Source organism: Prenolepis imparis, unplaced genomic scaffold (assembly GCF_030444845.1).
Source record: "Prenolepis imparis isolate NDT839.2.m4 unplaced genomic scaffold, iyPreImpa1.0 SCAF_9, whole genome shotgun sequence".
NCBI classification, from domain to species: domain Eukaryota; kingdom Metazoa; phylum Arthropoda; class Insecta; order Hymenoptera; family Formicidae; genus Prenolepis; species Prenolepis imparis.
The window spans coordinates 12,352,999-12,375,447 of NW_028141167.1; the positions used below are offsets into that span (position 1 = coordinate 12,352,999).

The 22,449-nt window shown below is 37.3% G+C and overlaps 1 protein-coding gene across 2 annotated transcripts; it reads left to right on the plus strand.

Annotated features, from left to right (window-relative positions):
* The first annotated feature begins 1,336 nt into the window (after positions 1–1,336).
* Amun (protein amun) lies at positions 1,337–22,211 on the plus strand. Of its 2 annotated transcripts, XM_083046665.1 has the most exons (10): positions 1,337–1,575; positions 8,349–8,532; positions 10,329–10,464; positions 10,852–11,075; positions 11,157–11,461; positions 12,447–12,680; positions 13,146–15,444; positions 18,888–18,984; positions 19,398–19,713; positions 19,927–22,211. In XM_083046665.1, the coding sequence occupies exons 7-10, from the start codon at positions 15,296–15,298 to the stop codon at positions 20,376–20,378; spliced, it is 1,014 nt and encodes a 337-aa protein (XP_082902791.1). In that variant the 5' UTR covers positions 1,337–1,575; positions 8,349–8,532; positions 10,329–10,464; positions 10,852–11,075; positions 11,157–11,461; positions 12,447–12,680; positions 13,146–15,295; the 3' UTR covers positions 20,379–22,211. The 2 variants fall into 2 exon arrangements, with proteins under 2 accessions (XP_082902791.1, XP_082902792.1); XM_083046666.1 differs by lacking the exons at positions 1,337–1,575; positions 8,349–8,532 and adding an exon at positions 10,100–10,249.
* Positions 22,212–22,449: the final 238 nt, after the last annotated feature.

Consider the following 22,449-nt stretch of genomic DNA (forward strand, 5'->3'; position numbering starts at 1 on the left):
GCATTCGTCTTGCGTTCTTCGTGCAAACTCGTCAGCCGTTTCGGTCACGGATGTTTGAGTCCTTGGACAGTATATGTTCGCAAGAACCTCGGCATTCCTGAAAATCTCGACTCTTGAGTTTTCGAGTATTCCTCATCGCTCGTATCAATTCGTGGAATTCTTGGACTTATAAGCTTCTTACTGAGTCTGAATAATAAATGATTCTCGCCTCTTAATTTTTGCAAAGGAGTTTAAATTCGGATTAAACATTCGCGAGAATCGTATTTTTCCAAGTTTCCGTTTACTTTGTTGAATGTAAAATTTATAAATCATTAGATATATATGTAAATGTTATTTGATTTTAACCATAACATATTTCTCCATCTTTTCTCTAAGACTGTATCTATTTGAAAGGATTCCGAGAGTACGTTTGAAAGTATATATTGCTCTTGAGAGCGATTCTCGACAATGAAAAAAATCGTCAGAATGAATACAGTTGAAAGACAACTTTCAATTTTACATAAAAGAATTGTAAGAAAAAATGTTTCATTCTTATAATACATAAAAATTTTGAGTTTTTCGATAATGTTGCGATATTATTTATATTTGAAAGAATTTAACATTTTATATTATAAAGCAAATAAATTAGTGAATCTTTTTAATCATAAGGCTAATGGAAATATGTTATGATTAATATCAAGCAAAATATTTACACATATAATCTTGAAGAATGATTTTCTTGTAAAGATTATTATTTAAATAGATAGAACGCTGTCAGGTGCTTTAAAGTTATTCTGTAATAAAAGGTCTATAAAAATATAGGGAGGAGAAACGTGTCCTCTCTGTGAGACTTTCCTAAGCACCTGCACGGGTACAAGCCAGGTGCAGCTGCAATATAACTTTACGTCGTGTTGCAAAAACTTAAAACTCGACTGTATAGTTACTATACAAATTAAGCACAAATATTTAATCGATTTAAAAATAAAAATGAATTCTTTACCAGTAACTTTAATTTAATTTTTCATAAAATAATTAAATGTTTATTTTACTTAACGAATATTAAATATATTAGATACTTTTATATATATATATATATATATATAAATCTTTTGTATTAATTTAATTTTACCTTATTCTAGTGTTTCCTTGGCTCTTATCAGTACTTTAAAATCTCGAAAATCCAAATAAGCAGAAGATTTAAACGCAGTCGTAAAATTCGAAGTTGCTTATTCAAGGATGTTACGACGCGCGAGGGAACGGGAGTTTGTGAATAATTCAGCGATCGACGACGACGATTCACAAACATATGCCGGAGTCAAAGGACAAAGATTGCGCCGCGCTCGATCGTCCGAGGGATGCCGTACAGTTTGCGCTAATGAAGCAGCAAGTCTTTGTGCTGCTTTTATTCTCTTACGTCATCAAATCCAGCAGCGGCGACGACAACGGCGGCACGACCTGGCCGCGTTCTCAGCGCGTAGGATGGCTTGCGCAAGGCGCAATCAAAGACCGACCTCTCGCGGACCGTCCTGGAAGCGAGCCAGCTAATGTGTTTTTCCTCTGACTTGGGACATTTCAGGCTAACGCAAAATATATAAGGTACAACAGCACATTATATACTTTGTATTAAAAAACATATTTATCGTAATGTTTCTCACAACAAACGGATGAATTATAGATTGCGTAAAACAAAGTTTAAAGCAAAGTCCACCAACGTTAGAAAATCGGTTTTCGATACACGAAATGCGTATATATATAAGAACAAGCAAACTCAATCAATTTTTTCGAAAACATAAAAAAGCAAATATTTTTTAAATATAAATAAACATCTCTATCTATCTATATACAATATTTATCCATCTTTCTCTCTTTCAGAGAAAAAGAGAGAATAAATGAGATTTCATCTTTTAGATCAATTTGACATTCTTATATTACTCAGAAGTGTTTAGAAAAGATGATCACTATTTCCCTTCCAAGAAAACGCGAGTGAAAATATATTACCTGTTTTCAAAAAAGTTATTTCATTCTTCTATCACTAATATCATATTAACGATGCACAAAACTGATGTATATACTTTGATAAATATCATAATATTGAAAAGAATTTTCTTTAAATGTATTATACCGTGTGAATCTCTCTATTTTTAGTAATTAATTATAATTTAATAATGTCAGATATATTATCAGAAACATTTGATAAAATATTGCAAAGTGAATTTATTAAAAATGTTTCTAACTTTTACATTTTAATGACGTTTGTACATCAATTTTACGCATTTTAATATTTTTTCTGTCAAAGGATAATTTTCGGTTAACATTGACTTTTAAATTTAAATCTTATTTTACAAAATTTATACTTTACGACAGAAAATGTCGCTTTTTAGAATCAAAATTAGAGAAAGAAAATTAAATATACGACTATCGATTGAAATTAAGAAAGCTTGATAAAATCAATTCTATGTTAGAAAAAATTATATTAATTTCTTTAGATCTTCCTATAGTTTATCGAATGTTTAAATTGCTGCGATCGTTGCGAAAAGAAGGAGGGGAGAAGTGATCTCTAGGCGTGTATATTGCTGTAAAACTTCGCGGTTATAACGCAGAAACCGCGTTGCGTGACTTGCGACACATCATGACGAGGCAAACTCCGGGTGTATCATACTCGAGCACGCACGTTGCATGAGAACGAGTCGCGTTCACATCGTTTCAAACCGCCTTGATCGTTGGTTTTTTTTATTCTTCTTTCGAGAAACTCGAATGTCAAAAGAGACAATTGGCGTTTCAATTTCTAAAAATGTACAAAAGTCTGTAAATTCGGAATACTCGAAGAAAACATGAATTTCAGCGATAAAAATAGCAACACGAAATATTTTTTCAGAAAAAATTCCGATTATAATGTCAGAAAAATGCAAGGAGACTTTTAATCTTGCGAATTTCAATATCTAACAGATGATTATAGGATAAGACTAAAATCTTTGTGTAACTAATAATTATAAAATTGCGCTTTTGATTATTTTTTAATAATAACTTTCGTATATGTCTATTACATAATTTTTATTAGTTAAATTAATTTATATTAATGTTACCGTACTGCCTATTATCACATCTTGTTTACTCGGTTTCTACGTTATCACATTTGATTTTCAATTCCAACTTTTATGAATCGTAAAATCTAAGTGTTTTTGACTGAAAGCAGATTTCTGGATCGCTTCGAGAGCAATTAATGACGTCATAATCCTCTCTCACGTTAATGTCTGTAAGAGCAATCAAAACTCGTATAAACATACTTCAATTCACTTACGTCTATTTTAAGAATTCTCTCAGCTTGTGAAAAAATATATGCGAAAAATAGTTGCATCAAGTTACTGATAAAAAAGTCTAATAAATTGATACAAGATCTAAATATACATTTTCAATCTGATTCATAAAAATTGTAATTTATTGCTGTTTAAAGAGAGGTAAAGGAAAAAATCTGTTTCAGTCAAAAATATTAGGAATCTATTCCTTTCAGGAAATTTTATATCAATTCTATCATCTGATCTGAATTAAGTTATATCAGGATCTAAACTCGAACAAAAGTCTGTCTCATCTAGATTCGCCATTCGTTTTATATTATCACACATATTTATATAAATTCTCTATATAGGTATATGTACTTTTCTGATAATCGTAGGAACTTGATCTCTCGTATCGTCTCAAAACAAGGGGAACGAGTGGGCGAACAGTACTGACCCAGTTGATAGAACCGCGAACGATAGACCCGATGTTGTCGTCGCAGCGTGGAGAGGAAAAGGGAGGAACACAGCGGAACGACGGGGGGAGAGGGTGAAGAAAGGGGGATAGGGGAGATGAAAGGCGGAGGTGCACGTAACACAGCGATGACTCACTCTCCGCGTGCGACGGCACGTCGACGTCGATCTTTGCACCCTCCGTGCATCTCCTCCTCCGTCCCGGACCCCTCTTCGCCCCCCTCCGCATCCTTTCCCGGCGCATTTCCCGGCGGCGTGTAACGCGCCGCGCGTGCACACGTGACATTTCGAGTATATCTCGAATTAAACCGTAAACATCGTAGTACAACCTTCGCGGCCACGCGGCATCGCACGCCGGTGTCAATGATCCTTGCCTGCCACTTATTGAATCGCGCACGGCGCGTGTGTCACTGTACACTCTCTTGCTGGATGTTGTTTCTTCCGCCTCTACGGGGTGACCGAAAAGTCGCGCGCCGCCAGAGATTGCGAACGGCGATCGAATTTTGGAGAGGACGTATAACTAGATAGGCTCCCTCCTTTTGCTCGACTCCGCGAGAATCGTATCTCGTTACTGACAATGAATATACTTACGCCGTAATAATATTACGCTAATGACTACATTAAGGATATACATTCTCTAGTAGGTTTAGAGAATATATATAAATATGATGTGTGTGATAATATAAAGTATAACGAATGGCGAATTTAGATGAGACAGATTTTTGTTCGAGTTTAGATCCTGTGATAATTAAATTCAGATCAAATGATAGAACTGATATAAAATTTCCTGAAAGGAAAGGAACTAGATTCTTAATATTTTTGACACACAGATTTTTATGAATCAGATTGAAAATGTATATTTAGATTTTAGATATTGCTGTACGAAAATTTATATCGTAGTAGACATATGTGTGGACAATTATTGCATTGCGTTGATTTTTTCAATTTTTATTTATTATTTTATTAAATTTATATAAAATTTTATTCCAATGTTTGCTCTATCTTCGAATTTATCAATTATATAGCAAAATAATATGAAAGGATAAAAGATGGACCTTTAAAGAAATAAGAATAATTATTTTACATACATTTTTCTACAAAGAATCACATGAATTTCACGTTAAATGTTGACAAACTATCATTTATCAATATTATCATAGCAAAGAATCATAGTTTTTTTATGGATAGAAGATAGGGAAATATAAGATGCATAGCTCTTCAAGAAAAAAAGTATAGAATATATATGGTTATTGTATACAGAAGTAGGGAAGTATAGAACGCGTAGTTGTCTATTATTGCAGTCTATAGTGTTGTAGATTTTTCTTTTCTACATAATTCATATCAAGGATCCGTCGAAGATAGTCTACGTTCAAATCAAGTTCCAAACTTTCGGCTGTAGTTTGTAGGCATATGTAAAAAATGCTTAAAGAAAAGAACTTTCTAAGGAATCATTATTTCTTTGAAACGAGTAAATTATTAATAAGCCCACACAAACGTGTTTTAATATTATCAGTTTCGTCTCTAAAATGTTAATTATCCAAAATTCAATCTTCATAAATATCTTCATCGGTCACACATTTAATCTATATATGTATAACCATTATTTTTCTCAATGTACTCTAAATATTCGTGATCGAGGGACAGTATGTCAGAACAATTCATGCATCGTTTGTTGTGTAACATTACTTTAAATTAAAAAATGTACCTTAATAGGACACTGTATATATTATATTTGCGTTGCGTTACGTAATATCTATCCGTTTAACATTACGATGCACACACACACACAACGCACAGAGCTATGTATCTATATATATCGACATGCTTCTGCATACATGTATGTATATATCTACGCTTTCGGCTCCCACGCGTCATTCGCCGGCGACGCGTCGTCGTCGCACGTCACTCGTCGATCATTTCATGTATCGCCGCCCGTGAACTCTCTCTCTATCTCTCTCCTCGCCGGCGATGGTTTCGTAGGTAAACCGAACGTGTCCGAGTGCGCACGTGCGTACGTCTGGCCGCGTGTCTCGCGTGTCCACGTTCGACGAACGAAGAGACGAGAGAGGAAGCCGGTGGCGGAAGGGGTGCGAGGGATGAGAGAGTCACGTGTGCGGAGGATCTACTACGATTTACTCGCGGGATCCCAGAAGCGTCTGCCACCCTTACCCCCGTCCCTGTCACCCCCTGCGACCGTTCCGTTTTCCCCCCTCGCTCTCTGCTCATCCTCCTCCCGCTCTCTCCTCTCTTATTCTCCTTCTATTCTTGTTATACTACGACGGGTTACTCCACTTTCATTCAGACGCCGGTCTAAAAATAAAGTCCCTGATTCACGATGCATGAATGACAATCTTATCGCGGGAGGCCTTAAATCGTGGAAATGAGATTTACATCCGAATATTGGGCAGCTGTCTGTCGTGTATCTCGTGTACCGTGTAAGACGTTTCTCATCTGCAGGATGAAAAAAGTGAAGTAATTTTTTCAACAATAGTAATGATCAATAACGTCAATATATAAATGTTATTATCAATAATTTATTCATTTGACAATTTTCTATCTTACCAAATTAATACATTTTCTGGTCTTCTAGGATCTAATTTTTCAATATTTAACAAAAAAGAGGTATCTCTTAAGATAAGAAAATTGAGATTTAGATAAATTCGTATTTATATCTGATTAATAACCATAATTCAGTCTTGACTTTAGAGCGTGTTGATTAATTGCCGCGAAAGAAACTGAGAGAGAAACTTATTGATTAGTAATATTCCTTGTATAATAGCTTAACATCTTATTTTCTTTGTGTAAAAAATAATAAATCTTGCAAACTCATCAATTTAAATTTCCGTTGAAACAAGATTCAACTCGTATCAGTCTGTAAAACTATTATATAATTTATAATTTAAAGCTTATATTTCAGGAAAACTAATGCATTTTGTAGATAATATAAAAGAAAGATAGTAATTATAATTAAAAACCGACGGTCTTGAAGTTACGATAGTACTGTATCGATAGTGCATTTTTAGATATTAAATAAAAATCAAAGCATTATTATCCAATAACAATATCGAGGCTTAATTAGCTTTAACAAATAAGTCCTTGATTTCAATAAATCTTTCGCAGGTTTTACTTTCGGAAATCGATCACCATTTTCAATTTATGCTCTTGTGTGTTGAAAAAACATTCACAATAATTTTGGAATTCACAGGGATTCGTTTCTGAGTAATTATAATAACAGATAATAAATGTGAACACAAACGCGCAGCGTAACCACATAATATTAATAAATCAATATTAATCTATATTGTAATATAATATGATATTATATATACATATATGTGTGTTGTGTGTGTAACAGCATCAAAAAAGCGGAAGATAAATTAAATATATGATCTTCAAGTTAATTACAAGTTAATATAGACAAACTAAAAAGAATTTCGTATAAATGTTTTATTATAAATCTTCTGTCACATAATTCAGAGATTATTTGTATAAATCTATTAGGCTCGATTGCACCAACATTATTTTAGCTTTAAGTGAGACTTAAATATGTATCTATCTTTACCTTTCTTTCTAAATAAATAAAGACAAACATATATTTAAGTCTCGCTTAAAACCAAAATGACGTTGGTGCAATCGGACCTTAAACTTATCTCTTTCCATCTATCTATATCTATCACTATATCTTTTGTATATAAATGCGCTATGAGATGATTGAATATTTCTTAAATAATTGAAATTATATATATATATATATATATATTTAATATAAATTATATAATAAAATTAATTTAAATTATAATAAATTGTAATATTTAATATAAAGTTTATTATATAATTTATATTAAAATTATACATAATTATATACAAATATGTATGTAATTTCAATTATTTCAGGAATATTCAATCATAGAGCGTAAGAAAACGCGCTGCAACTCGCGGGCTGTATTCCTCGTTCGCTTGCGTAGAGTTGTTTCGCAACGACCAAGGCGAACTTCTTCGTTCTCCAAGTCGTCATCGCCGCCGCCACTCAGCCGAGATATCCAGCGCGTGCAGCGCTTATATCTTTCTACATATTTTTCTCTATCCTAGAATTATTGCAAAACGATATTTCAGGGTAATACTGATCGTAACGCATCAATGTTGCATGCGCGTATATATCTCATAAATATGTAATGATGATATTTACTCTCTGATCTTATGATTTGTGTGTGTGCGTAATCGTTTTTTTTTTGTTTTTATAAAATTATTAATTATATGGTGAAGCATAACAAAGTTTAAAATTTCTCTACACAATTATTATCATTATTTTCTTGTATTCGATTATAATGATAATCGCTTTATTCTTTGGTATATATGATAATTAATAATTCTATTTTGAAGAACAGTCATAAATAAATTGAATTAGAGATTTTTCCTAATGATGCTATTGTATAACTGAACATTGATCATATTTGCAATATTCACGTACAGTTATTACATTCATTACAGTTTTATTTCTCTACTACTTAATTAATAAACTATGCAATATACTGTTTATGATACGATATAATTATTTAATAATACAATAATATATGATACATTGCACGATATCGGAATTTAATTCGAATCTTCGATTCTTTTCAGATAAACGTTGAAATGAGCTTTTGGATACATCGAGAAGGATGAAAACAGTACACGTCGCAGAACGTTATTCTGTATTTCAATGAACACATTGAATCGTCTCGAAATAGAAAACGCTCGGATCCTGAAATATTCTTCGAGCGCCGGAGATGTCCATAGATCGACGAGTTTTTCCACGCTTTTCATGGTAAATAAATAAATATCGATCGCCGCGCGCTCACGTTGTCGGCGAGGCGAGAGCGAGCCAGAGCCAGGGCGGACGAGGAACGCGAGGAGGGAACAGCTAGAGGTTGGAAGCTCAAACACATTTCGCGTGTGTGTGCGCGTGCTCCGTCTCTCTTCCACAGCTAAATATATATTTCTCTCTGAAGCGGCTCAAGGTCATAGCGCTCGGATTGGCTCGCGATAAAGCGCCTCGTTCCTCGCACGCTAGCTAGCTCGCTCGCTGCCGTTGCCTTCCTTCGACCGTGTCCGCACGTCAGAGCGGCGCGACATTGTCACGAGGTATATAGGAGGAATGGGAGAGAGACATGGCGAGAGAGGAGAGCGAGATGGAATGAGTACCCACGTGTTTCCCTGCGTAGCATCACGTTCGGCCCGATGTTGGCACACGAATCGTATGGCAGTTACGCGATATCTCTTGAGCCGGGTGGATGTTGTCGATTCTTCTTCATTGGGAGGCCACGGACACATCGGAGACACGTGGATGACGCGTTCTCGACGTCGATATTATGACGCGACAGGATTTTCCGTTTTTCGAATCATGACGCATTCATTCCCTCCTCTCCTCTCTCTATCTTTCCGAAGAGATACTCTTTTTATTTTATTCGATTTCTAGTCTTGTATTTTTTCCTCTGTAAATTATAGTCAATGATAAAGAATCGACAAAATTTTTTTTTTTTTGTGGAATTTAATCAATTTTTGAGAATATAAATCCAGAAATTCCTTGATTCTTTTCTATGTATCTTTGTTATTAATGTCACGACATTGCTTATAATGTCAAATGGAAAAGAACTCATTAATATTAACTTTAATTATGATATGCTATTGAATTAATTAATCAATATTTTCTGCGCGATACGTTTTCCTCGATTCGCGATTGCTCTTTATCACAAGAATGAAGATAATATAAAGTAGATACGAAAGATATAGGAAGAGATATAGTTAAAGATATAGAAAGAGATAAGAGAGAGAGTTATAAATTATAGTTTACAAATAATCTCTGAATTAGTATAGAAGATTTATGATAAAACTATTATATGAAGAATTTTTTTAGTACATTTATAATATTTATTTGTAATTATTTCGAAGATTATATAATTTATCTTTTTCTTTTTCGATACTTTTTATTTATTTCAACATATCTTAAATTTATTTATGTATTTAGCTTCAAAAGTCACTTAATTCTGATCTTATTATCAGTTTATTTAAAATTTTAAAATATAAGATATACATATATTATATAAATATTATATAAATATGTAAATACATTAAATATAAATGTGGAAGATAGTCGTATAATTAGCTTTAAATGCACTAGAAATTTTCTTTGATAAATTTTACGTTTTAAACGCTCATGCTACTTTCTATTTTGCTTCAATTTTTGTTTATTTTGAAGAAGCTTGCCGGAAATTTTTATCTCGTCTGACACAGTGTTTGTGATATTTTGTCGACCATTATTATTACTTTTATTTTCATATGAAAAACTGTAAAGCAGGAAAAAAATATTATTAAAATTCTTATTTATTTGTGAAAAGATATACCTTTGAGTTTCTTGCATACACACTTGCATGCATAATTTTCGATCTGCATTTCTTAAAAGTCAAATAAGATATTTTGTTATTCGACATTTATTCCTATCGAGAAATACAGTATAACACGTTTTTTATAATCTCATTTACAGAGTGAGTTTAATTTTTCGTTTGTCGTTTTTTTTTATTAAAGTTTTATTAAATTTTAATATTTTTCCATTCAATATTTCAGAGTAACTGCGACTGGAAATCGAATCCGAGAGACTTTCGTTTGTCGTACTTCTCCTAACAATAAGCAACACAACAGATCGTGGAAAGTTTAGCAAGATTGACACTTGCAATTTGTATTTTCCCTGGACATTTTCAAGGTACGGATAGAAATAAATGTCTAACCGTGTATTCAGAAAATACAAAGAATCGATAACAATCACTTGTAATTGATGTATACTTATCTATCAATCAGATCTGTCTTTCACAAAAGATCCCCACAAAAGATTCAAGCCGATCACTTCGTTGTATTCATTGAACGTACAACACACAAGAGACATTGTACACACAAGTGGTTTAAGAAAGAAAAAAACAATAGTGTTCAAAGCAGGGAAGAAATAATTCTTATCTTCTTATGAAAACATACATTTGAGTTTCTTGCGTGTAATAATTTTCGACCTGCATTTCTTCAAAGTCAAACAAGATTTTGTTTAATTTTTTTTTCTTTTATCAAAATGTATTGTAATATTTTTCATTCAATATTACAGGGTAACTGCAACTGGAAATCGAATGTGTACATCTTTATATTCATCGTTCTGTCAATTTGACGACTTTTTCGTCGTCGTGACAAAATGACTGCGTGGGAAGGAAATGACTCGTCTGTACGGAATCTTACGGCAATAAGAGGGAAAGGAGAGATCAACCGGATGTACGAATGTGATTCAGCTTACATAGGATTCGACGATTAATAATAATAATCTATTGTGCATAGGTGTGTGTTAATTTTTTTTCTTATATCGTATACTTTTTATTCCTCTTTCTTTTTCTCTCTTGATATTCTATTTTATCATAGGTGTTTCTATTTTTCCCGACTTCCCGTCATGCCACATTTTCCTCGCAAAGTCGCCGCTATATCGCCTCGACGAAAATCTTCCCGCGCCGCGCGCGCCGTGTAAATCGAACGTTCGATAACGGACGGTGGCGAGAGAAGGAGGGAGCGTGCGAGCGAACGAACGAACGAGGGACGACGATCTGGCAACAGCGCTGGAATCGCAGTGCCGGAATTGAATTTCAAGCGCCCGAGGGACAGAAGAGGGGGCGGACCGACCGGCGCGGCGGCCCTTTCTCTTTTGTATAGGGGGCACGAGGCGCATAACGGTGAGCCGACAGCCATGTTGTTGGAGAGCTTATACCCAGCATGCCCGTTTGCCTGCCTGCCTGCCTGCCTGCTTGCTTGCCTGGCCTGTCTGTTTGCTTGCCTGCTTGGTTATCTGTCTGGCCCCTACGTGCCTGTGCCTATATTCCACACAATCGTTTCTCTTCGCTCCGCTCCGTTCCACTTCGCTTAATGGGGCTCCGTCTGGCGGACAGAAAGGAAAAGGCATATTCGAGTTTTATATTTTTAAGGGCGATGGAATTTACTAGATTTCAGTCCGGACATGTTCTTAAATTTAGAAATACAGACCAGAGTTATTTCGAAACGAGCGCAGGAGAATGGAAGAGAGCGGGGCGTCGAAACGCAGACAGACGTGCCTGGGAAAACCAAACTTCCCTTCACCTTTATCGCCCTTTTTCCTGTCGTAACTTTACCCGTGTTACTCCGGAACAGGCCCTATAGAGGGGCCTGACGAATGTACAGGCCCGAACGTATATAAATTTCGGGATAGTAAAAAAAGTATTTTAGAGATAATTTATACATTCTTGTTATAAAAAATTTCAAAAAAATATTAAAATGTTTTCAGACTCAAACTCTTTCTAATCTTTTTAGTAAATATATTTCCAATAATTTGTTTTACATGTAAAATAAAAATCTTGCGATATATATATATATATCTTTTTTTTATCTCTTATTTTCTAAAATTATTTAAAATGCTAACATTTTCTAATTTGATATCTAAAATTGTTTTGTATTAAATTTTGTAATTTTTCTGCTACGAATTGCATTCCTTGTATCTTTGACCTTTTGAGAAACTGTGTTGTATCTCTGACCTTTAGTAAGAAATTGCAATTCTTCTATAAAAGAACAAAAGTTATTTCGAAAACTGACTCTTTCTCTCTCTCTCTCTTTGCATTCCTTTATCGCACCGTGACCACGTGACTTTGGAACTCAAAGCACAATACGACTGTACTTTTGTTTTAATAGATTGCCGTCCGGCACGCTCTACTGGATGTCCCAAAAGAACATGACCCATTAGCTGCGCTACGTCTTTATCTTACAAGCTGCTGGCGAAACTTGGCAAATGCGCACCGGAGTATCATCCGAACGCAGCTGCGTAAGATTCACCCTCCGGAGAATCGGTTCGAATAAGCGACTGCCAGAAACAGTCGAGCGTTTCGTCGCGAGACATCCGTTACAAAGTATACGCTTCTGAAGAAGGTTTGTATATAACACAGAGAGAAAGAGAGAGCTCTGACATTTATATATTACTGCATATCAGCTAATAATTATAATTATACGAGCTTTTCTTAAACTTTCTTTTTATTTTGATTATTATTATAAAACAAAAACTGATAAAAAAGGGGGAAAACAAAAATTGCGACAATAAAGAGAAAATGTGTGTATCCTACGTATTTGGATACACTCGAAAACTTTATAGATATATATAATCTTTAAAAATAAACTCCCCAGCGTCTTTACCACCTCGAGAAACCGCCTGGCTCCTTAACAATCTTACACGAGAAATACATATATACGAATATTTTTTTTCAAGTATGTATAATAATAAGTCAATTATGCTACTGTTGCAGTTAAATTAAATTTGTCAGTGTCGTCACGTGAGAAGAGGGAAGACAGGGCATATTAAAATATATCATAAAATTCTACGTGCTTTTTTTTTACAAGCACAACAGAGCCGCAGAGAAAGAGAGATGGAAAACAACATCGGAGTTATTTTATTCATCCCTGGACGTCGCGTCTCTCCAACTCTCCACTGATCCACCAGGCGAGGCGAGGCAAGACGAGGAAGAGAGGGGACGCAATGCGCAGCTGACGGTAGATTCGATGTCCGGACGTGCGCGGACGGCAAGGGGAGAATGGCTCGTCCGCTCGCTCTCTCGCTCGCTCGTTGGCTGCGGGTCACCGGGAGTCGGGGGACTGGCGGGGTGCCAGCTGCGGCGAGCGCATGCGCTGCCCTCGCGCGATCGCTTTTCGCACTACGATTACGCGCGCACACATGCGCGCTCCCCTCGACGGAGTCGGCGATTGGCTGGTCGGTTGGCTACGTGCGTTCCCGTTTCCCGAAGAGAGAGAAAGAGAGGGAGCGGGAGCTCACTCATACATACACGCTGCCTTATTATTACACGCGTATTACACGCAGCCCTTTCGAAGCCGTAGAAGCGATAAGCGTCGCGCTCTTCAAAAATGTATCGATGATGCATCCGTGAATTCCCGGCCCGGTGTGTAGATATTTCCGCGTGGAAAGAAGAAATATCGACTCGATAAACGCGATCGCGCTGAACGAGGGCGACGAGAGGGAGCGGTGGGGGGAGAGAGAGAGAGAGCGTTCGACCAATCCCCGCGTTCCCTGGCCCCGTCGTCGATGAGACGGTCGTCGCGCGACGTAACCTCAGTCGCTTACGTGGAAACACGCTTGCCAGGCGACGCGAGTATAAATCGAACGAGCGAGAATTATAATACGGAACGGAGACGGGATATAATATAATATACGACGTTGTGTACGTACTTTATATATAATTTTCAGCATTCGCGAGAATCAACGAGTCATCACGTTGATCCGCTCAGAGTCGAGCGAAAAGACGGAGCGAGTGCGCTGAAAACGAAAAAGAGAGAGAGAGAGGAGGCGCGACTCTTCGTAGAGAAAGGAGCCTCTCCGTGGAATCTCCTCACGCTCTCCCCTCCGACACACTCCGACACACTGCACAAGGTGTCGAAGGCACATCGTCGCGCGTATTCGACCGAATTTCGCGGCTTGTAAGCGCGAGCGAGACGGACGCGATAGACAGAAGGGAAGAGAGAGAGAGAGAGAGAGGAAAAAAAAAGGGAGGTAGACGCATACGAGAGATAGACGCGATCAAAGGCGATAGAGAAGGACACCAGAAAAGGACAGCTGTGGAAGAGAGAGAGACGGAAGAAGCTCCAGGAGTGGGAGAGATACGGATTCCTAAAAGTGTGGGACGGAGCGAGAGGATCGGATAGAGCGAGAAAGACGGACAGATCGACTCGAGAAAGCGTGACAGACGTATTCCGTGGGCAACATCGAGAGGAGGGATATACCCTCGTCAAACGAAAGAGAGAGAGAGAGACGGCGACATACTCTCCAGTGGAAACGAGGCGCAGTCGAGTGGAGGGGACAGAGAGGCGCAACCCGAGCGGTGCTGCCGCCTATTGGCAACGTCGCGTCGCGACTCCCCACCCGGGCCAGCCAGTGTCGAGCGAGGTCCGATGGTGAGTGCTTTGCAGTAGTGTGATTATCCCTCGAGACACAGTCGCGCAGTGCTGAGAGAGGAGAACGTTCTACTCTACGTGACGTTATCCGTTCGTTTATACTCTGCACATTGAGAGAGAAGGAAGATCGAGCGAGCGAATTCGGAACTGTCAAAAGACATTTATAAGAGTGCGCGAATTTTTCCTACTCCTATTTTGATATAAATTCTTTGACGAATCGGAACGAGAGAGAGAGAGAGAGAGAGAAAGAGAGAGAAAGAGAAAGAGAAAAAGAGAGAGAGAGACCCTCCGAAATCGAAAAGTCTGCTCTCGGTGACTCTCCCACCAGCGGTGATCGATTTCCCACGCGACTCGCTTCCTCGCGCCGCACTGGTGAGGGAATTCAGTCCGAGGGTGAAGTAGGATTCCTCGGCGAGGAGCGAGCGAGAGAGAGAAGAGAGACACGGCAACGCCGCCCGGTGGTGGCGGTGGCAACGGGGACGACGGGGACGACGGCGGCGGACGACGCGGCGTTTTACGGAGCAGCGGCAGCAGGCGGCGTTGGTGCTGCGCCCCGACGGCCGTCGATCGAAGCCCGCGTAATCGCAATGGCTTCCGTGAAAGACACCGCGACTTTCTTCGCGGAGGGCACCGCGACACAGTTCGAACACGTATTCAAACTCTATCCACAGGCGTTGCGACTCAAGGCCGATCACAAATCGAAAAAGCCCGAGGAGCTCATCAAGCTGGACAACTGGTAAGTCGATTCTCATGCTAGTCTCTCTCTGTGACGCGACGGCGACGCTGTCATTGCTTCGTCTGTATGTTATGTGTGTGTATTTATGTGTGAGTATTTATGTGTGTGCGCGCGCGGAGAAAGGGAATGAACGAGCGAGCGAGAGAGCGAGAGAGAGAGAGAGAGTGAGAGAGAGAGAGAGAGAGAGAGAGAGAGAGAGAGAGAGAGAGAGAGAGAGAGAGAGAGAGAGAGAGAGAGAGAGAGAGATGTATAGATAGATAGGTAGATAGAGTTAACAGATAGAAAGAAGGGAGAAAGGAGACAAATGCGATATAGAGAGGGAGAGGCGAGCTCTGACGGGGCCGACATTGCGGCGCGGCCCAAGGGAGGAAACGGCGCTCTACCACGGGGCGCAAGCGGGACAATGAACCCGCTTCGTGCTCTTCTCCGCGAACGAGCGGCAACGCCGCGTATGTCACCCTCTCGCGCTCTCCTCCGCCGAGAGGGACGTCATCCGCGGAGAGATCATCCCCCGGAATTGCAGCCAAAGATCCATCGTCACGTGCGATGACGTTTCGTTGTATAAGGGGGGACTTGAACGAGCGAGCGAGCGTGTAAAAATGCCAGATGACAATGACTGATGAATGCTAAAGATTCTTTAAGATGTTGCTTCAACAGGGATGAGATCGATACGGAGTCGTAATTATTGGTATTTTTTTAAAAATGAATTAAAAGGTTTAGAAGAGAAATGAAGAAGGTAAATTCCATGTATAAAGAGAATATTCATACTTTGAAATATGTTATTTGTGTATTTAAAGTTGTAGGGAAAACCTTGAGAAAATTTCATCTTATTTAAACAAATCATTAATCGTACATTGCGATTATTTTTTTTGCCAATATAATTATTTAGATTTTTTTAATAAAGCATCTTTATATATGACAATGTAATTTCTGAAAGCTTAAAATTCTAGCTAAAAGCTAGAAAATTTAATTAAAAACTTGCCTGATTGGACGATATTAGACAATGCGTTTGTCAATATAGATTTTCTCATACATTAATCCCTTTTTGAGCAAGTTATAGTTATATTTAATTTAGAAAAACCGAGATAAAATGTTAGATCTGAACATTTAAGATCATGCGTATAAAATTATAATAATATCTATAGATAGTTTGTTTCAATACATAATGATGTATCAGCCCATCTGAAAGAAAGAATATCAAAGATAAAAATCTGTCAGAATACAGGTTTCAGAATTTTACGTAAAAATTAGAAATAAATATTTATAGATTTCACACAACTTCTAAAATGATCAAATGTTAAATCTTATTATTTCCTTAAATAATAATATTCTTAGATCAAAAGGACAATTGAAATTGTAGACCCTTCGAATCTAAGAATCCAAGATTTTCCAGGAGATATTCAAAATATTCAAATCTAAGAATTTAAAGAGAATTAAATAAATGATATCTGATATACTTGAAAATAAAAAAAATTATATTATAAAAGGATTTAAACATCTTGCCTTATTAGATTAATATTGATAGATTTGAAAATATCTACAACTTATAAAACTAAGTAAGATTACTTTCAAGATTAAATTAAATAATTTCTTGAATCTTTTATTTGTAATTTAAATAATTTGTAATTAAAAGATACTTAGTAATTATTCTCAATTTTCATTATACAAAGAAAATTCTTTTAATATTCTTACAATATTACAATATAATATCTGCAAAATCTAAATTTTTTAATTATGCGTGTGATTTAATATCTTTCGAGAATATTAAAAATAGCTAATAACAGTTTGACAAAATATTAATAATTATTAAAAAATGTTTATATATAATAATACCTATAATATTTTTTAATTACATAAACCAATTAATATAGTTATTAGAAATAATGGAGCAAAACTAGGAGCAAAGTTTTCTGCAAACATAAAATCTATATATTTTCCAATTTATCGTTGCTTCTCGGACGAGTGATAAACTCGTATTGTTTGTTTCTGCACACGATTGATACAGATTGTTTTTATCGATCATGACGTACATACATGCGCGCCGAGATGAGATAGACGAGACGGAGAGAAAGAAGGACAAGAATAATGACAGAACGAACGAGTGTAAAAGGGTATCCTCTGGAGGGGAAGGGAAGGGAGGACAGAGATACTTTACGCGCCAGTTTCTTCCGTGTTGCAGAAGCGCGAGGGTGAGGGCGACGAGGGGTCGGGGGAAGTGGAGTACCGTTGTTTTCATTCCCATTGAGGCCAGTTTGTGTCAAGGCTGCTTTTCCACGGTGCCAAGCCGTGTGCGGATATGCGGTATTACGAGGTGCAGCGCGCGTTTCAGCTTTGTGAAACATAACTATCCGCGAATTCGAAACGTAAATTCTCGAAAAGTCTTTCTTTAATGAGTACATTTAATTTATCAAGAAACCAAGTTGCGAAATGTGAGGATGAAAACAAAAATTTGCCTCGAGCGCGAAGAAAATAAAGCGATTGTTTTATGATTTAGCGATACGGATTTTTATATTTATTATGTACTGCGATAGAGATTTTAAATATTTAATATACTTTTTTTATATAATATTAAATAAATTATTAATAAAATTTTTTTTTTTTTTTTTATATTTATCATGTCTTGCGTTATATATATATATAATAGCTAGCCATATTTAATTATGATTATAATACGTATATTTATAAAAAGGATTATATCAAAAAGTTTAATTATATAATATTTTAAATCATGATTGAACAAATTTCAAGATTAAATAATTCGAAATTACAACTTTAATAATATTTTTGCGACAAATTTGAAATCTAGAGTGAAATATAGAGTATATTAAACTATATAAATCCCGCTTATTTATAATAAATGTAGAAATTCGATTTAATACTTTATGAGTTGTCTTAAAATAATTCGGTTTATTTTAATAATTTATTAGCACAAGGAAAAATATTAAAATAAGCATTATTATGATATGATCTCTCGACAATTTTTAGATTCTTTGATTCCTTTTGAATTCAAACTACCGCTTTTTTAAAAATTTTAGTTTCTTTTCTAGAATTTTTTCTTTCAAACCTCTTTGACTTTTCTAATAATTTCGAGATTGATTTGTATTTTGCGAGTGTTAATGAATCTCGAAAAAAGACGTCACGCGGCCCCCGATCCACGTGTGATCCATGTGCGCGATAAAGATGGATATCCTCCAATCGTTGACGAGGGGCGTGTCGGGCTTCTTGCAGCAGCGTTTGTATTTTTAATCGAGCCTTTTAACGAATTCCTGTATTCCGCAGCAACAGCGGTGGCGGAGCGATTACGTCACGCCCGCTCGTTCGCTCATGCGTAAGCAAGCGTGTGGCTATGTCATACATACATATACATATATGCGCGCTCTGTATTTTCTGATGAAACGCTGGATCGATCTTGATCGCCCGGATCTTGTTGTTTGTATCGGCAGGTATCAGAATGAGCTTCCTAAGAAGATCAAATCACGCGGCAAGGACGCGCACCTTATTCACGAGGAGCTGTGCCAGACGATGAAATGGAAGCAAATAGTAAGTCGCTCTTCTTCTCCTCCTCTTGGAATAAACACCCAGATTCTGCCAAATCCAAATAACGTTCACCTGAAATATTTAAGTAGAGTTTTAATAACTGCTCTCATTTTATTTAAAGTGTATACGAGAGAGGAAAGATTACATTAGCGGTAAAACATGAATAGTATTATCATCATAAAACTTGCAATAGAAATCTTAAACAGGGAACCAATGTTATTCTTCATTTTCAAATCATTGATTGATCTAATCTAATATGTAAGACTTGTCGATTTTTGGATTTGCTAAAGTCTGATTGTAGTTACAGTATTCTTCGCGATGCTTTGATGAGCGTGAATCGAAGGATTTTCGCGAAATCAAGTATTGTAATTGACGATCCAAGTGTTTCACGGGGCTGACTGCCATTTTGTTTTCAGCGCGGCAAGTTCTACCCACAGCTGTCCTACCTGGTGAAGGTGAACACACCGCGCGCCGTGATGGCGGAAACGAAGAAAGCGTTCAAAAAGCTTCCGAATCTCGAACAGGCAATTACGGCGTTATCGAATTTGAAGGGCGTCGGTACCACGATGGCGTCCGCTCTGCTCGCCGCAGCGTCGCCGGAGAACGCGCCCTTCATGGCTGACGAGTGCCTGATGGCGATACCGGAGATCGAGGGCATTGATTACACCACTAAGGAATACCTAAACTTCGTCCAGCACATTCAAAACACCGTCGAGAGGCTGAACAAGCAGAGTAAGTGATCATGAGTCATTTATATATCCGCGTGTAGACATCCGAGCTGCGCATGTGACCGTATCGAGTCCTTGGAAACGAGATTCTTTCGTCATGGGATCCTTAAATCTTAATTTTTCGATTTTTTTTTATTTAAAAATACTCGGAGTTGCAACGAAAAATATAAAACATGTTTAAATATTATTATAAAAAAAAAAATTCTTTGTTTTTCAGCGTCAAATGGCAAGTCATGGAGCCCACATAAAGTCGAACTAGCGCTATGGACGCACTACGTGGCATCCGAGCTGAAGCCAGAGCTGCTCAATGGCATCCCGGGCTCGACGGAGAACGGCAACTCGCACGGCGCTAGCAATGGCGAGGCAACGGAGCCATCGGATGACAGTAATCAGGAGGAGACGGTAGCGAATGGCAAGGACGCGACGGCGATTGACGAGAATAGCACGACAACATCCTTCACCGAGGATTCGCTGGACAAACCGGCGACGCCGATCACCGCCGGCGATCACGCCGTCGTAGGCGGCAGCGAGGACACAAATGATTCCATCATTACCAACGACAGTAGCAACAACGCGACGCCACGACCTACCGACAGCGAGGACACCGAGGAGGACTCGCAAGACGCGCAAGACGCGCAGGAGCCGCCCAACAAGAAGAGTAAGAAGTGACCCGATCGGCTCGGTGACGCGACAAGCAACAACGTCAGCACTTTCGTGCCCGCCAGAAGTCTGTCGATCATTGCGGCACCGCGTCGTCGATTCTGAATCATCTCGATCCGGATGATGGACCGACCGACGGACGGACGACGGATGGACAGACGAACGGATAGGTAGAATAGAAGATGGATGCACGGACGGACGGACGGACGCGGATGGATGGATGAATTATTCTATTTGCGCGATTGCTTGGACGGAGCATAGCCGCTCGCTTCATCCTCGGCTCTTTTATTGCGGGAGGGAGCGAGAAAAAAAGGGAGGGATTTGCGGGATTCCGGAATTATATTCTGGATATAGATTCTAGAATCCTCGAATCTCTTTTATCTCACTCTGTTTCTCTCCCTCTTTGAATCTTTCCCGCATCTCATCCACGATTTATGTCTCGTTTTCTTACGGCTCCTCCCGTTCTGGTAAGGATTTTTACCGAGTGACCGACGAATCTGCATTCTTGTTGATGCTAAATGTCAGCTGGTGATACAGCTAGATTCTCATTGTTGTTGTTCGGACAATCTCGTGCATTCATGTAAATGTCAACAAGAGTTTTGCACCGTCTTTTGATTATGGATCTCTCCTGTACAAAGTATGTTGGAGCGGACGAGGAAACGTGAAAGTATATATACTCAATATAATGTAGAAATAAAAGATTTTTCGCGAATATACATATACGTATAAGAGATAAGACTTTATATTCCCATTAACGACATTTTATAAATATTAATTCCTTTGACTAATATCTTTTCAAATGTCTCGCATATTTAATATTTTTTGAATTTTTTTGCAAAATTGAAAATTTACCGAAGCTGTTCAATTTTACCTAGATTTGTTTTAAAAAATTAAAAATCATGAAATGTGGAAATTTTGCGTTCACAGAGAATTGAAGTGTTCAAATTTTACAATCTAGCTGATCTACATACACATGTTAAATCTTCGAATCGCCAAATCCGCCCGAATGTTCCCTTCTTCCACGATTCCTTGATCGCCGTTCTTCAACGCAAACACAACTGCCGTTCTACAAACAAGAAGATGATGCAAAACTTTCTTGAAATATACATTTCTCGTATACTTTCTAATCCACCCTTCACAGTATCATATATCCTAAATAACGAGACTCCCTCGTTCTATTTATTTTCGATCGTTGCAATCTTTCGTTGGAATTTCTAATCGTAAAACTTATTTGTCGCATAATTTTTTTTTCTTTTTTGTCAAGCTAATCATGATAAATAATCATTAATTTTAAAAACAATATTGTATGCTTACGCATAAGTGATTATATCGATTTTACAGATAGAATTTATGAATCATTATTTCAATGATGAAATAAGCACTTATGATATACGAGTTGAATATACAAAGAATAAAAATTAGATGCACTTTTTATTTCTTGCTTATTGTGAGAGAACTATATGATTCTACGTGAGGATAAATATTCAACATCGATATAAAATTTGACAAGTCACCCAACTAACAAATCTTAGTTTTGACAAGTGAAAAAGATAAAGATTCTTGCAGTCAACTTTCAAGCAAATTTTTTTTTTTTTTTTTTTTTGAAAATATTAAAATATTCAATTATAAATATTTTTGCATCCTTAAATTTTTGAAATATTTCGATTTTTGAAAAGAATCTTCGTAGAATTATAGATTCTTTTCAGGATGCGCGTATTGTTTTCAGTTATCTGATAATCGATCAAGTTTTAGTTTTGCGCAATGCGAATTAACGTATGATGGAGTTCTCGAATTATTCCTCGTAAAGAGATGATCATTGTTGTAAAAAGGAAAGGAGGGAGAGGAAGAAAGAAAGAGTGAGAGAAGGGGAGATGTATGTGAATGAGGAGAAGGGGGGAAGAGAGCAAATCACTCCGTGAGCAGTAAAAAAAAAACAAAAGCGAAAATACTGGACATAATGATAATATTAATATTAATAATAATGATAAATAATTATTATAATTATAATTATTATAATACCGAATCATTACCATAATTTATATACCTAATGAGAAAACTGCATGTCAGAGTGATGCATGGA